The 14866-nt window shown below is 46.4% G+C and overlaps 1 protein-coding gene across 1 annotated transcript in view; it reads left to right on the top strand.

The window, feature by feature from the left end:
• LOC124031767 (semaphorin-3G-like) overlaps positions 1-14866 on the top strand; it is a 57806-nt gene that overhangs the window by 23564 nt on the left and 19376 nt on the right. The window contains exons 3-4 of the mRNA XM_046343417.1: positions 2911-2973; positions 13239-13358. Of these exons, the coding sequence (XP_046199373.1) occupies positions 2911-2973; positions 13239-13358 (183 nt within the window). The remainder of the gene's footprint in view (positions 1-2910; positions 2974-13238; positions 13359-14866) is intronic.

Here is a 14866-nt window from a genome sequence, read left to right as displayed (position 1 = left end):
CCACTTCTTAACAGCTCCAAGAGCCACGTTGGCGTAGCATAACCGGGAAATGTTTGAACAGTTTCAATACAGTCTTAATGGTAATGAAAAAAACCCCAGAATACCTATTAAACCCATGTAAATGTGCCACATACTTTACTCTCTTTGTGCTTTTGGCGTAAACAGAAATGATTGCAGCTCGATAAAGAGCTCTACTTTCTCGAGGAGTGTTTGTGTATAAAGCGCAAACTTGTTTTATGCTGCGATGAATGTGGTTGATTCTTAAAGGCTCGTTCATTGGTTCCATTGCCTTTGGGTTACATGTTATTTAAGAGCCTGGGGGCTTGTATCTATTCTAGGACTCTCTTGACTGCTGGGTGTGAACTGTTGTTATGAAGGTCGGGTGTAAACCTCTCTGAGTCTGTGGTAAGATGGGATAGTCAATGAGGTTGCCAGATGTGTTTCTACAGAGCCATAGGGCACCTGCCCTTGGGACATAGGCAGGATCAAGACCCTTACAGAAAAACCACATGAACGTCACATGTGATCACATGATCTTATGGGTTCAATATTTTTATTTTTTTACAAATGTGTAAAAGCAACATATGATAACATGAAACTACACGTGAAAACATTATCTCAAGGTGAAATAAACGTGGCAACATGGGGATGCAACGTTTTGTACCTGTCAAAACAGCTCATGTGAAAATGCACATGTAAACTGCAAATGTCACGTGTTTTTGTTGTTGTAAGTGTAACGCAATGATCTGCGGGTTTTAAAGGAAGTGGTCCGCCGTTCAGCAAAAATAGTGTACAAAAAGATTTCATCAAAGACAATATCACATACTGACTTTTCCAGTATGAGCCCACCTGGGATTGGAACCCACAACCTCTGGAGTTGGGGCATGCTGTTCTCTCTGCTGTACCACAAAGTCTGTAGGGTCTCTCGACACGTTCATTGCCTATAATAATAATAATCTCTGCACTTCGCAAAAGAGTGCCATCTGGACTTCTGTTTAATAATCAGTTTATCAGACTATTGATTTCATTAACTTATTTCAGTCATTTGAGAGGTTTTCTGTATAGTTGTCTAATGTTGGCGGGGCATAACTATTCTGTTTTAACAAGACTCCTTAGAATCAGTGGAAAGGACAACCCCTGCTTTTCAGATAATTTGGCAGAATGAATTAGAAAGAGAAATATCTCTTGGGCTCAAGCTAGACACAAAAATGTTCCTGTTGACTTGGGCCTCCTTCAGAGCTCTAAGAAACAAATGCACCGTATGGAGCAGGAAGTCCAAATCAGATTGCTGTTGACATGCAGTCACAGAGAACCTAAACAACCTAAACAGCTTGTTCAGGCCACTTGTCTGTTATTGATTATGATGACTTGTCGTAGATGCATGCAGCCTCCTCCGTCTTACAGAGGCTGGACTCTGTTTATCATGCATCCTTGCGCTTTATTGCAAATGCCAAATCACTCACCCACCATTGCACATTGTACCAAATGGTAGGCTGGACATCACTTTATAGGCACAGAGAGATACATTTGTATGTGTTCATCTCTGTAGTCTGCTAGGTGGTTGCTACTTAAAGTCCCCAGGACTTTCACAGTATTAGGCAAGACTGCCTTCTCTTCTTGTGCACCAGAGGCATGGAAAAATCTACATTCCATGCTCCATCTAGATGGGCTGGATCATGTTGTTGTAGTGTTTTAATGATGTAATGTATTGATTGTTGCTGCCTTCTTGGCCAGGTCTCCCTTGAAAAAGAGACTCTGGGTCTCAATGGGCTTTTCCTGGTTGAATAAAAGTTATTTTTTAATTTAATAAAATAAAAATGAGTGTATTTTGAACAAAGCTGAGATTTACTTAAGTCTAATGTGTAGGACAACAGGGTCAATATTTCACTGACACAGACATGGAGGCATAGCAGGACGTTTGGAATGATGTAAACTAAGAGGCTGTGAGTTCATAGTCCGAGGTGATGACATCCTCCTGTGTGAATCCAGGCAATTTGAGGAATGGAGCAGTGTTCAATATCAGATCGCCTGAATCCATTGGTCCAGACTCTAAAAGGTCTGTTCCGGACAGGCTGGGTAAAAGTGTGATTTATACAAGAGACCCTAATCCTGTCCGTAGCCGTCACGCTATAGCAAACTGAGTTACAGAAAAGAACTGTATCAGCCTCTGTCTTCTCTCTTAAAAGATGAATTGCCATCCGTGCACGTGCAAACGTACGTAGGCGCGTGCATATGCATGCATGTGTGCAGGGGCACAAAGCGCACGGACACCGATTGCGGCATGCAGGGGAGTCGTGCACGTCACAGAAAGTTACTGCTTGTCTGTGTATCCTGCACATGCCTCTTTCTGAAAAGCAGAGCACGTTTGTTTAAGGAGACACACACAAGGGCTGTTGTTTCAGATTGTCATCTGTGAGTCAGTAATACACATTGACGGTGCCAATGGCCAAAGAGGGGCTTTCCAAATGCAGGCTTTAAATGAGCTGGAGTTTGATGATATAGAACTTACTGTATATTAACCCCAGGGCCTGTAAGACGACACTGTGGTTACAGTTCCATATTAGACCCGCCCACATCAACTAGTACTGATTAGCCAGTGGAGGACGGTAAGGGAAGCAAAGAGTTAATGAGATGGACTTGGTTTCCTATGTGTTCTACTAAGTCTTAATTGGATGAACTAGGGGCCAATAATCGTTCTCATGCTCTAATGTCCTGTTGTTATATTGCTGATTTAGGCTGTGTACAATCTTATGTCATGTATCATGTTCTCCCTCTTTCTCTCTCCCCCCCTCTCCCTCTTTCTCTCCCCCCCACCCCTCTCTCTCTCTCTCTCTCTCTCTCTCTCTCTCTCTCTCTCTCTCTCTCTCTCTTCTCTCTCTCTCTCTTTCTCTTCCCCATCTCTCTCCGTAGATCTACTGGCCTCCGTTGCCTGGTAACAAAGATGACTGTGTCCAGAGAGGGAAGGATTCTCAGGTGAGTGACGGCTCAGTCAGACCCATCCAACTCTGAGCTGGCCTCTCTACTTCTTGTTTCCCCTAATGATGTCACGTCTGTGGTTTCCACCTGCCTCGCCTATCCACCTGCTCTATCAATCATCTAGAAATCAACGTTCTAGAGTCACCTTCCTGACTGTACTGTACATTCTACAACACCATCTGGATCATGTCCCCAGGAATCTAAACAGCGAATCGACGTCTACGGCCAGCTTGCTGTGTCAACACTCGCGTTTCCTAAATCCTACAAGCTACAACCATTGTCCCATGCTCCATCCCTCCATCCCACCCAGTGAATGAGATTTGGAATCTTTCCCTAACGAAGTCGCTGCTTTGATCTGGTGAGCACAATAATAGCCCCGACTACGTGGCTGAGGTGTCCAGAGTCGGGATCCGGCACCATGGACACCAGTAATTCCATCTTTAATGAGCCATCAGAAGACGACCCTTCACTCCCCAGTCGCCACACAAATGCTGTAAAGACACTAGCGGTTCCATTTTTAATAACTTCTGTCCCCTAAGTCTTGGCTAACGACTGAAAGTGAAACCGCCCCGGCATCTGGTCGGGGTTAGGTGGTTGGGCCTGTAAAACAGGACTAATCGGTCTCTGTGGATGTGGATGGGGGTTGGAAGGGGGTTAAGACCCCCATTGGGCGTCAATGCTGGCCCTACAGGTAATTGTGGAGTTTGAAGTGGCAGGTGAGGAGAGGTATCCAATATCAGCAGTTATTACGCGTTTCCTCCGCCCGTCACTGTGAGAAATATCCCGCAGGGGCCGAGGTATGTGAGCCGGTGTCCATAGGGGAGAGGAGCAGTCGCTATGCGCTACGACGCAGGACCTTAAAGTCGGGCCTCCAGAAACTCAATCTAACCTGTGCCAAGGGAGTCGGGGTGCGTATGTGTGTTAAAGCTCCGTTCCGTTCCCCTGGAGAAGCACGCATGCGCCCCAGCAGCGCTCACCTACCATCAGACTCATTCAGTCCACCATTCAAGTGCACTTGGTTCTTGTCCTCTCCATCATTCTGTTAAATAGACAGAGGCCTGGACGTGTGGTGTTGGAGATAACGATAACTAACAAACGTCCCGCACGCGACAGTGTTCCGTACTATTGGCTTTATTTTAGCACCCCAAAAGCGTAATACTTCCAGGTCAGCTGTAACATGAATACCATTGTAAAGCACAATGTCTCCGCTTTCCAGCCAAATCAATGGCGAGACAGTCATACTGCCCCCGTCTCTGCATGACTGAAGAAGGCAATGGAGCTCCGCCGGGTCTTTTAAAAATGGCGGGTGGGGAAGCAAAAGCTACTGAGTGATAGGGAAATGTCGTGTGTGTGTGGACAAGGCTTTTTTCCCCCAACTTATCACCTCTAAAATGGAAATAAAACAGTAGAAAGAGTTTCTATAATGTCTCGTTTCATACCTCTTTGAAGGTTTGAATTAGGTTTTTAGGGCTGCGCTAAATTAGTCTTCACCAGTAAGCCGCGGCTGTCATGAGTCATGGCGGCTCACAGCTATGACGCGGAAAATGAACTATTGATTGGATTAACCATTGATGAACTCGCGAGTAATTCACTTTACAGTCACCATTACACTCGCCTTCGATCATTTCTTGTTTTTTGATCTGCGAGAGAAGCACTAAAGAGGCTGTATGGTGGAAAGAGGCTGTACGGCACACAATGAGTTGCACGTTACGTTACGTCGTGGCGCCAGGGTTGGTCAGTTTTTTTCAACTTTTCTCCAATACTATTGGTCCATTACCATGCCAATCAACGCATGAATAGAAACGTGGTTTACGCCCTGGATCTTGATACCAACACAGTCGCTACAGTCCCATTAGTTTTCCTTGGAGCCTCGTTTGAATGCCGCGGTTTACGCAAAATGTCTTCGTTACCATGACATTGTTTCTCCGAGAGGTGGAGGGGCCCATGTGTCTAGCGTCACTCTCTCTGTGGACGGCAGAGGTCCGTGTGTTCTCCTGTGGAAACATGATAGCATTAGGGAGTGTGACCATGGTAATGACTTCTGGCCCAATGGACCCATGAGGCCACACGGGGTGTGTGTGTTTACGGGCCTTTTTGAGTGTGTGTATGCCATAGCTTCACCATTCACCCTGGGATGGATTAACAGTGACTGCATCGACAGGGCCGAGAGGTGGAGGTGACGGAGGTGTGTGTCTGCTGGGAGTGTGTGTGTGTGTGTGTGTGTGTGTGTGTGTGTGTGTGTGTGTGTGTGTGTGTGTGTGTGTGTGTGTGTGTGTGTGTGTGTGTGTGTGTGTGTGTGTGTGTGTGTGTGTGTGTGTGTGTGTGTGTGTGTGTGTGTGTGTCTGCTGGGAGTGTGGGTACAGGGTCACATCTGTAACACTTCACACCTCAAGTTCCTCCCAACCGGAATAGAACCCCTCCACCGCCACCACGTTGCCCTCTGAGACTAGGGGCTCCATGAGAAAGGCTCTCAGGTCTGTGTTGCTTACCCCCTGCGAGAGGGCGGTGGTCCCCTGTTTTGAGGGCTGTGCACAATATTCAGTGGACAGGCCCAGTTGTGTCTCTGTCTGTGGACTCAGAGGATGGTTATTGATCGGGTGCACTCTCTGTCCCTCTTCTCTACCTGACAAAGGCTCAGACATGCACAGACACAAAACCCAGTGTCAGAAGTCAAAAGGGTGAAAAGTCAAGTCAGGGCGTGAATGGGTTTGATCGGTGGAAATGGCCTTGAGTGTGTTCTTGGCAGAGAGAAAGGCTTGGTTCACAATTACTGTGGACTGGTTAAGCCAATGGATACAGGGACACGTGAGTGTGTATGGAGCAGGTCATCTGCACAGCTGGACACTAAAGTGTTTGTGTGTGTTCTGAATGTCCTCCCTCCCTCCCTCAAGAGGTGTTGGACAGGGAGACCTCCCATTAAACAAAAGCAGTGGAGCGAAGCTGGCACTGACTGGACAGCTTGGCTGGTTTGAACAGCTAGCCTGTTGTGTAAAGCCGGACCGTGATGTGTTCCTATTGTTGAACCCATTAAGCGCTCTGCTACAGTGACCTCTCAATGGAGAACGCTGCAGGGCTGCTAGGCTGCTAAGAATTGATTCGGGATGGGCCGGCCCGGGTTTATGGTTTGCGCAAACACTGTAGCCTAGAGACCAACGCGTGGCCGTGGCCGTGGTGAGAGAGAGAAGAGCCTCTATCTCTCACAGGGCTAGAATGCCATTCACTTTCTATGATCTCTCTCTCTCTCCCTCTCTGCTCTGAATGACCTCAGCCTGCAGCTCTCACCTCTCCAGAGTTGCACTTCATCATTTATTTCCTTATACTATCACAGCTGTGTTGAAGTGGTGCTGGAGATGCCGCAGCATCACTGATCAATTGAACTGCTTTTGCCAATAGTTCTAGAATTACTGCTGTCTGTTCAGAAATAAATGAAATCATTCAGAATACTACACCAAGATTAGGCCTACAGTTTAGCCACGGAGGATCAATAGACATATATTTTTAAATATATAGCCTAACTGTGGATTGTGTGTAGCCCAGTCAAGGCATAGCCTACAGTTGGAAAACAAATCTGTCAGCAAACAGAACCCAGCCAAAACAGGCCTTTCGCAATATTTCAAATCAAATCGGGAAAAACAAATGGCTCTCGCCGAAAAGAGAGGACTCTAATCTGTCTGTAGGCTACCAAAATATTTGATAAAATTCCAAATAGGCCTATTGAGCAAACAGCACTGTTTTACAAGGTAAAACAAGCGAGAGATAGGCTTTTGGTATGAGTGCATCACCGGTGAGTAAGCTGCGAGTCATTGGGTGAGTCAGTGAAACTGGAAAGCTTGTTTAGACTGTAATTTCCTCTTCCTATTGTACAGTATGTGTTTCTCCGGACTCCTAGACTATTGACGGATTCAAGACGAGGTCGTTTTTATTGATCTCAGTTTGTCAGTGTAAAAATAGCCTGTCTTTTTATATCATTTTTGTGCGATCTTCAAAAATACTCTGCTAATGTCTCCAGCCGTGAAATTATGTAGAATTGCATGAAATGGGTTTATATGGTTCCCACTTCTGCTAGAGTCTCTACTCTATGTCTCTATGCCGTTATGCAAATGTGAGGCTATGCATGCAATGCTTTACTATGAAGGTGATTTTGCATGCGTTCCGGTACCTAAGAGTGCCCCAGGTCACCCCCCTCTCACAGTTGACTTTCTCTTCCGGAACCTCCCGATTAATAAATTAAGCACTGCTTATGTGTTTGTGGCTTGGAGCTGTAGGATGTGCATACTACTACCTTCCATTGACTGTGGGGGGATGGAGGAGGAGGATGGGAGTTAGAGGTGTGTGTGTGTGTGTGTGTGTGTGTGTGTGTGTGTGTGTGTGTGTGTGTGTGTGTGTGTGTGTGTGTGTGTGTGTGTGTGTGTGTGTGTGTGTGTGTGTGTGTGTGTGTGTGTGTGTGTGTGTGTGTGTGTGTGTGAGGGTATTTTATTAACTGGCTAATGGAGGGGAAGCGGCTGTCTAATGGTGCTGTGTGACCCCGCTAGTTGACCCCTGACTAACACCTAGAGTGTTTGCTTTATGATGGCCTTCCTCACAGGTCGCAACCCCACGACCCCTAATTTCATTAACCCTCCCCAGCAGACACATATGTCCCATTTTTGTATTTTATTTTTTATTTAACCTTTATTTAACTAGGCAAGTCAGTTAAGAACATACTCTTGGTTACAATGACGGCCTACCAAAAGGCAAAAGGCCTCCTGCGGGGACTGGGGCTGGGATAAAATACATTAAAAAAATATATAGGACATAACACACATCACGACAAGAGAGAGACCACAACACTACATAAAGAGAGACATAAGACAACAACATAGCATGGCAGCAACACATGACAACACAGCATGGTAGCAGCACAACATGACAGCAACATGGTAGCATCACAACATGGCAGCAGCACAACATGGTAGCAGCATAAAACATGGTACAAACATTATTGGGCACAGACAACAGCACAAAGGGCAAGAAGGTAGAAACAACAATACATCACGCAATGCAGCCACACCTGTCAGTAAGAGTGTCCATGATTGAGTCTTTGAATGAAGAGATGGAGAAAAAAATGTCCAGTTTGAGTGTTTGTCGCAGCTCGTTCCAGTCGCTAGCTGCAGCGAACTGAAAAGTGGAGCGAACAGGGATGTGTGTGCTTTGGGGACTTTTAACAGAATGTGACTGGCGGAACAGGTGTTGTATGTGGAGAATGAGGGTAGCAGTACATATCTCAGATAAGGGGGGAGTGAGGCCTAAGAGGGTTTTATAAATAAGCATTAACCAGTGGGACGGGTATACAAAGATGACCAGTTTACAGAGGAGTATAGAGTGCAGTGATCTATAAGGAGCATTGGTGGCAAATCTGATGGCTGAGTGGTAAAGAACATCTAGCCGCTCAAGAGCACCCTTACCTGCCCATTTATAAATTACGTCTCCGTAATCTAGCATGGATAGGATGGTCATCTGAATCAGGGTTAGTTTGGCAGTTGGGGGGAAAGAGGAGTGATTAAGATAGAGGAAACCAAGTCTAGATTTAACCTTAGCCTGCATCTTAGCCTGCATCACATTGATATGTGCTGAGAGAAGGACAGTATACCTTCTAGCCATACTCCCAAGTACTTGTATGAGGTGACTACCTCAAGCTCTAAATCCTCAGAGGTAGTAATCACACCTGTGGGGAGAGGGGCATTCTTCTTACCAAACCACATGACCTTTGTTTTGGAGGTGTACAGAACAAGGTTAAGGGCAGAGAAAGCTTGTTGGACACTAAGAAAGCTTTGTTGTTAAACACAAAATCCGGGGAGGGGCCAGCTGAGTATAATAATGTATCGTCTGTATATAAATGGATGAGAGAGCTGCCTGAGCTATGTTGTTGATGTAATTTAGAAGAGCGTGGAGCCTAGGATCGAGCCTTGGGCTACTCCCTTGGTGACAGGCAGTGGTTGAGACAGCAGATTTTCTGACTTTATACAGTGCACTCTTTGAGAGAGGTAGTTAGCAAACCAGGCCAAAGACCCCTCAGAGACACCAATACTCCTTAGCCGACCCACGAGAATGGAATGGTCTATCAAAAGCTTTGGCCAAGTCAATAAAAATAGCAGCACAACATTGCTTAGAATCAAGGGCAATGGTGACATCATTGAGGACCTTTAAGATTGCAGTGACACATCCATAACCTGGGTAGAAACCAGATTGCATACCAGAGAGAATACTATAGACATCAAGAAAGCCAGTCAGTTGATTATTGACAAGTTTTTCTAACACTTTTTATAAACAGGGCAACATAAAAATTGTCCTATAACAGTTAGGATCAGCTTGATCTCCCTCTTTAAATAAAGGACGCACCGTGGCTGCCTCCCAAGAAATGGGAACCTCACCAGAGAGGAGAGACAGGTTAAAAAGGTCAGAATTAGAATTAGGCTTGGCGATGATAGTGGAAGCAACCCTAAGAAGAAAGGGTCTAAACCATCTGTCTCAGATGTTTTTTGGGGGTAAAATTTAAGGAGCTTCTTTAGCACCTCGGACTCAGAATCAGGATAGGTCGTTTCACTGAACAGCCATTACGAACACAGACTGTAAAACAGTGTTCACTAAGGTCATTTCAGAAAACACCAGACTGATACCTATCAGGATTATTTGTGAAGATGACATCAAGGAGAGTAGCCTTTTCTGGGTGTTTGGTGTCATACCTTGTGGCATTGGTAATAATCTGACAAAGAATTAGGAAGTCCCATTGCTTTAGGACTTGGTCAGGTGGTTTAAGCATGTCCCAGTTTACGTCACCTAGCAGGACAAATTCAGACTTAGTTTAAGGGGCCAGTAGAGACCTTAGGACAGGTAGGGTGCAGGCCGGTGCGGCTGGGGGACGATAACACCCAGCAACAGTCAACAAAGAGCTATTTGAAAGTTTAATGCTTTAAACCAGCAAATCAAAATGTTTAGGGACAGACTTGGTGGAGACAACCGAGTACTGAAGTTGTTCCTTGGTAAAGATTGCCACTCCACCACCTTTGGAAGATCTGTCTTGCCGAAAAAGGTTATAACCAGAAAAGTTAACATCGGTGTTCAAAACACTCTTCCTTAACCACGGCTCAGTAATGACCAAAACATCTGGATTGGAGCCGTGAATCCCCCATAGCCCCTCCCACAGCAGGAAGTAACCAGCTAATCACAAAGCAGGGACAACAGTGCTGTGGGTTTGGGGGAATTGTTAGTCCAAGTGGGTGGGAGATAGATTTTAACATTTGAATCATTGTTGGATACTTTTGAAGAACTTTGTGAGACTCACAAACTTCATGCATGAGGGAGCTGGAAATTCAGCTTGGTGCCATTTGGCAAAGTGCCCTGGCATTATCCGGCACTGCCACAGAAAATATTCTACTATGTTCATTAAAAGGTGTTTTGTATTACCTTGTATTTGTATTTAACCTTTATTTTACTAGGCAAGTCAGTTAAGAACAAATCCTTATTTACAATGACGGCCTACACAGGCCAAACCCGGATGACGCTGGGCCAATTGGGCCAATTGTGCACCGCCCTATGGGACTCCTAATCCCAGCCGGTTGTGATACAGCCTGGATTTGAACCAGGGTGTCTGTAGTGATGCCTCTAGCACTGAGCTGATGTGCCTTAGACCGCTGCACCACTCGGGGGTACAGTGTTACCGACATGGGTACAATCGTGGAAGTGACTTATTTATCTACAAACCAATAAGCAACTGTCACCCCAGTGCTCTGATTCCCAAGACAAATTCCCAAGACCGACACTGTGGATCGCTTACAGGCTTACAGTATGTCTGAGCTTACTGGCATCAAGAACTACTGCAGGGTTACAGCACCCAAAGGCACGTTACTTTTCAACTCAACTTTAGGAGTCAAGCACGTCTGATTGTGCGCACGTCTAAGCTGGTATCTCAGGGCCTGTGTGGGAATCTGGTGTAGCCGTGGTTACCGTCGTGTGTGTCCGTCTCAGTTATCAATGTTCACATCCCTTGAGTTGTCATCTGGCCCTCTTCTTTATGAGGCTCCAGCTGTGTGGACCTGGGATACTTGGACAGACTGAGAAATCCTGCTGTTTCCAAAACAGCTTTGAAATGCCTCTGCGTGTGTGCGTGTGTGCGTGCGTGTGTGTGTGTGTGTGTGTGTGTGTGTGTGTGTGTGTGTGTGTGTGTGTGTGTGTGTGTGTGTGTGTGTGTGTGTGTGTGTGTGTGTGTGTGTGTGTGTGTGTGTGTGTGTGTGTGTGTGTGTGTGTGTGTGTGTGTGTGTGTGTGTGTGTGTGTGTGTGTGTGCACGCCTGTGTGTGTGTGTGTGTGTGTTCCTGTCCTTAACTACATATGAGGACGCCGAGGTCCGGACCAATACGTACATATATATATTTTTAAATGTGGGGACTCAGTTGGGGTCTCAACTTACTGTTGATACAATAATAATACGAGGTAATACGACTAGGTGCCATTTCAAAACGTATTTTTGTGCATTGGGCAATTCTCCTCTTGTTATATGCCACTCACTGACAGTCAGTCAATTAGCCCGTGTCAGGAAAACATTTAGATTGGTAGATTAGTCTAGTCAGCTATCTACACTTGTAGTTATCATGGACAAATCCCTCTGTACATATTCAATTCTAGGTTTTAGTCCCGGTGCTGAGTTAATAAGAGTTCATGTGTAGCGGCTAATTGTATAGCTTAAATAGGCTATGTGTTTTTAGATCGACTGAGGTGAATGGAGCTAGAGCAACCAATGTGACAATGGCTGGGGACATTTCTGCTCGCTTTTCCTGTTCTCAAAATAGCATTTTTTTAGAGTTGTCCGGACCTCCCTAAAACTCAGACCCTGGTTACGGCTCTGTGTGTCTATTTCCATCAGCGATGGTCTTTATTTCCTGCCAGTGTTAACAGAGCGGACTGCTTTCCAGTCACCGCATGCTGTTTACACTGAAAACAGCTCTTCAAAGATGGCTCCCTCCCTCAGTATAAACATCTTAATCCCGAGGGTATTACCCTACCACCCTGCCTGTCTGTTACACACTCAATATTATGTGCTAATAATTGTCTAACTCATTATTAAACGATATACAGTTACAATAGTAGCCAAATGGGAATGCATTCACCCAATGGAGAACACGCTGAATGTGTGTAGTGTTGTTTATGTGGAATACACCATACACCATACACCATACACCATACACCATACACCATACACCATACACCATACGCGCGAACACAGCACCCATCTTGTTGGAGATGGAGAAGCCTCTCTGTAATGAGCAATAGAAATGATTTGGCTCCTGTCTCTGAGATGGCGTGTTCCAATCCTTATGTGGCTCTTCTCAAGTACTTCAGGAAGCAATCACAGCAGGCTTGACTGGCCGGCAGTCTTCGAGAGAAACGCACGCACGCACGCGCACACACGCGCGCACACACTCTGTGGCTTTAGCGGACGAGTTTGACCCTGTTACCCTAGGGCAGTGACACTCTTGGCTGGTTTCCTGTTCGTCACCGTGACACCACTCCTCAGCTCCTATTGAGATTCGGCAAGAACAGGATACAGCTGTGCCCTACTCTTCCTGTGGGGCTCTATAATTCTCTCTTTCTCTCTCGCATCCCTCTTTCTCTCGTCCGTCTCGCACTCTCTCTCCAGATCTCTAGTTTTCTCTGTCTCTCTCTACAATCCCTCTCTTATTCTCACTCTCTTTTCTCTTCTCTCTCCCCTCTCCTCCTCCTCCTCTCTCTCTTCTCTCTCCCCTCTCCTCCTCCTCCTCTCTCTCTTCTCTCCCCCCTCTCCTCCTCCTCTCTCTCTTCTCTCTCCCCTCTCCTCCTCCTCCTCTTCTTTCTCTTCTCGCTGATCTCTCCCTGTGGCTCTGTCTTTGGCTGTGGGAAAGATCTGAAAAGCCCAGTGTTTGTTGAAGTTTATTGTATTTCACCTTTTCAACTCTTGTTCACGGCCCTTATTGCTAATATGTGGAATCAATGGTCTTTGTTAAAATAAAAATGGGTTGTTCCAAGCAAACCCCTCAAGTAAAATTGTCCGAAATTGGATGAGAGTTTAATGTTGTACTATGTATTTCGATTGATTTAACCTGTGTGTGTGTGTGTGTGTGTGTGTGTGTGTGTGTGTGTGTGTGTGTGTGTGTGTGTGTGTGTGTGTGTGTGTGTGTGTGTGTGTGTGTGTGTGTGTGTGTGTGTGTGTGTGTGTGTGTGTGTGTGTGTGTGTGTGTGTGTGTGTTCACAGACGGAGTGTGGCAACTTTGTGCGCCTGCTGCAGCCCTATAACCGCACCCACCTGCTGGCCTGTGGTACGGGTGCCTTCCAGCCCATGTGTGCCTATGTGTACGTGGGCCACCGTGGAGAGGTAAGACCACACTGCATAACACACACAAACACACACACACATGCACGCACACACACACACACAGGCTTTGATGGATGAGTTGATTGGGTATCAGTCACCCTGGTTTTGTTCTGCATACTCTCTCCTTCAGCGGCCAGTATTCAGATGAGGCTGTCTGGTCTGTGTTAGCAAACTCTGACCATATGCTGATGTGACTCCCATTGACTCCTGTTGACTCCCATTAACTTGGCTGCTTCTTCCTACTCACCGTATTGTAGACCTGGCATATTGTGCCCGCGGCAGCACCAACTACTCTGTCCGTTTCTCCATATATTTGACAGCATTTAAATTATACTGTCTAATTGTGCCCAGTCTATGAACACAGTGGTGTCTTTATCACGGTCTCTTTCCCTCTCACTCTCTCTCTCTCTCTCTCTCTCTCTCACTCACTCACTCACTCACTCACTCACTCACTCACTCACTCACTCACTCACTCACTCACTCACTCACTCACTCACTCACCACCACTCACTACTCACTCACTCACTCACTCACTCACTCACTCACTCACTCTCTCTCTCTCTCTCTCTCTCTCTCACTCTCTCTCTCTCTCTCTCTCTCTCTCTCTCTCTCTCTCTCTAACTCTCTCTCTCTCTCTCTCTCTCTCTCTCTCTCTCTCTCTCTCTCTCTCTCTCTCTCTCTCTCTCTCTCACTCTCTCTCTCTCTCTCTCTCTCTCTCTGTCTAACTCTCCCTCAGTCTAACTCTCTCTCTCTCTCTCTCTCTCTCTCTCTCTCTCTCTCTCTCTCTCTCTCTCTCTCTCTCTCTCTCTCTCTCTCTCTCTCTCTCTCTCTCAGTCCTACTCTTTTTCTCTATCTCTCTCTCAGTCTAACTCTTTATCTCTATCTCTCTCTCGGTGTCATCTCAGTCTCTCTCCCTCCCTTACACAGAAAGAGACTGCAGGCTGTAGCCCTCAGCAACGTTCAGTACTCTGGCTCCAGGCTCAGGGCTCCAAGCTGTGGACTCAGGGGCCCAGGGTTGTGCTCCAGAATGCAGCTGCCCTGCGGGGCCCCTGCTGCCCTGGTGTGAGGCCCTGTGTAAAGGGCCTGTATGTGGTGAAAGGACCCATTTAAAGCAGGACGCTAGCTAGATCTCCCTCCACAGGGCCCACAGAGCTGCAGACAGTGCCTGTGTACCTCACCCAGCAGGAGGGGGTCAGACTGGTCGTGGAGGGTTGGTGAGGGGGCCAGCTATTGAAGTTGAGGGAAGGAGGTTGTGACACCAACAATGTGTGATATGAGGCAAGGAGTGTATAGCTATAGGCAGGGATTGGAAGAGTGGTCTCTGTCGTGGTCATATTCAGGGTGTGTGTGTGTGTGTGTGTGTGTGTGTGTGTGTGTGTGTGTGTGTGTGTGTGTGTGTGTGTGTGTGTGTGTGTGTGTGTGTGTGTGTGTGTGTGTGTGTGTGTGTGTGTGTGTGTGTGGTGATGTTGGTAGTTAGGGTGGGGGCTGCTGGGTTAATAGTAGGGTGG

The sequence above is a fragment of the Oncorhynchus gorbuscha genome, linkage group LG03 (genome assembly GCF_021184085.1).
Source record: "Oncorhynchus gorbuscha isolate QuinsamMale2020 ecotype Even-year linkage group LG03, OgorEven_v1.0, whole genome shotgun sequence".
NCBI lineage: Eukaryota > Metazoa > Chordata > Actinopteri > Salmoniformes > Salmonidae > Oncorhynchus > Oncorhynchus gorbuscha.
This window is presented reverse-complemented; position numbering and strand designations above follow the sequence as displayed.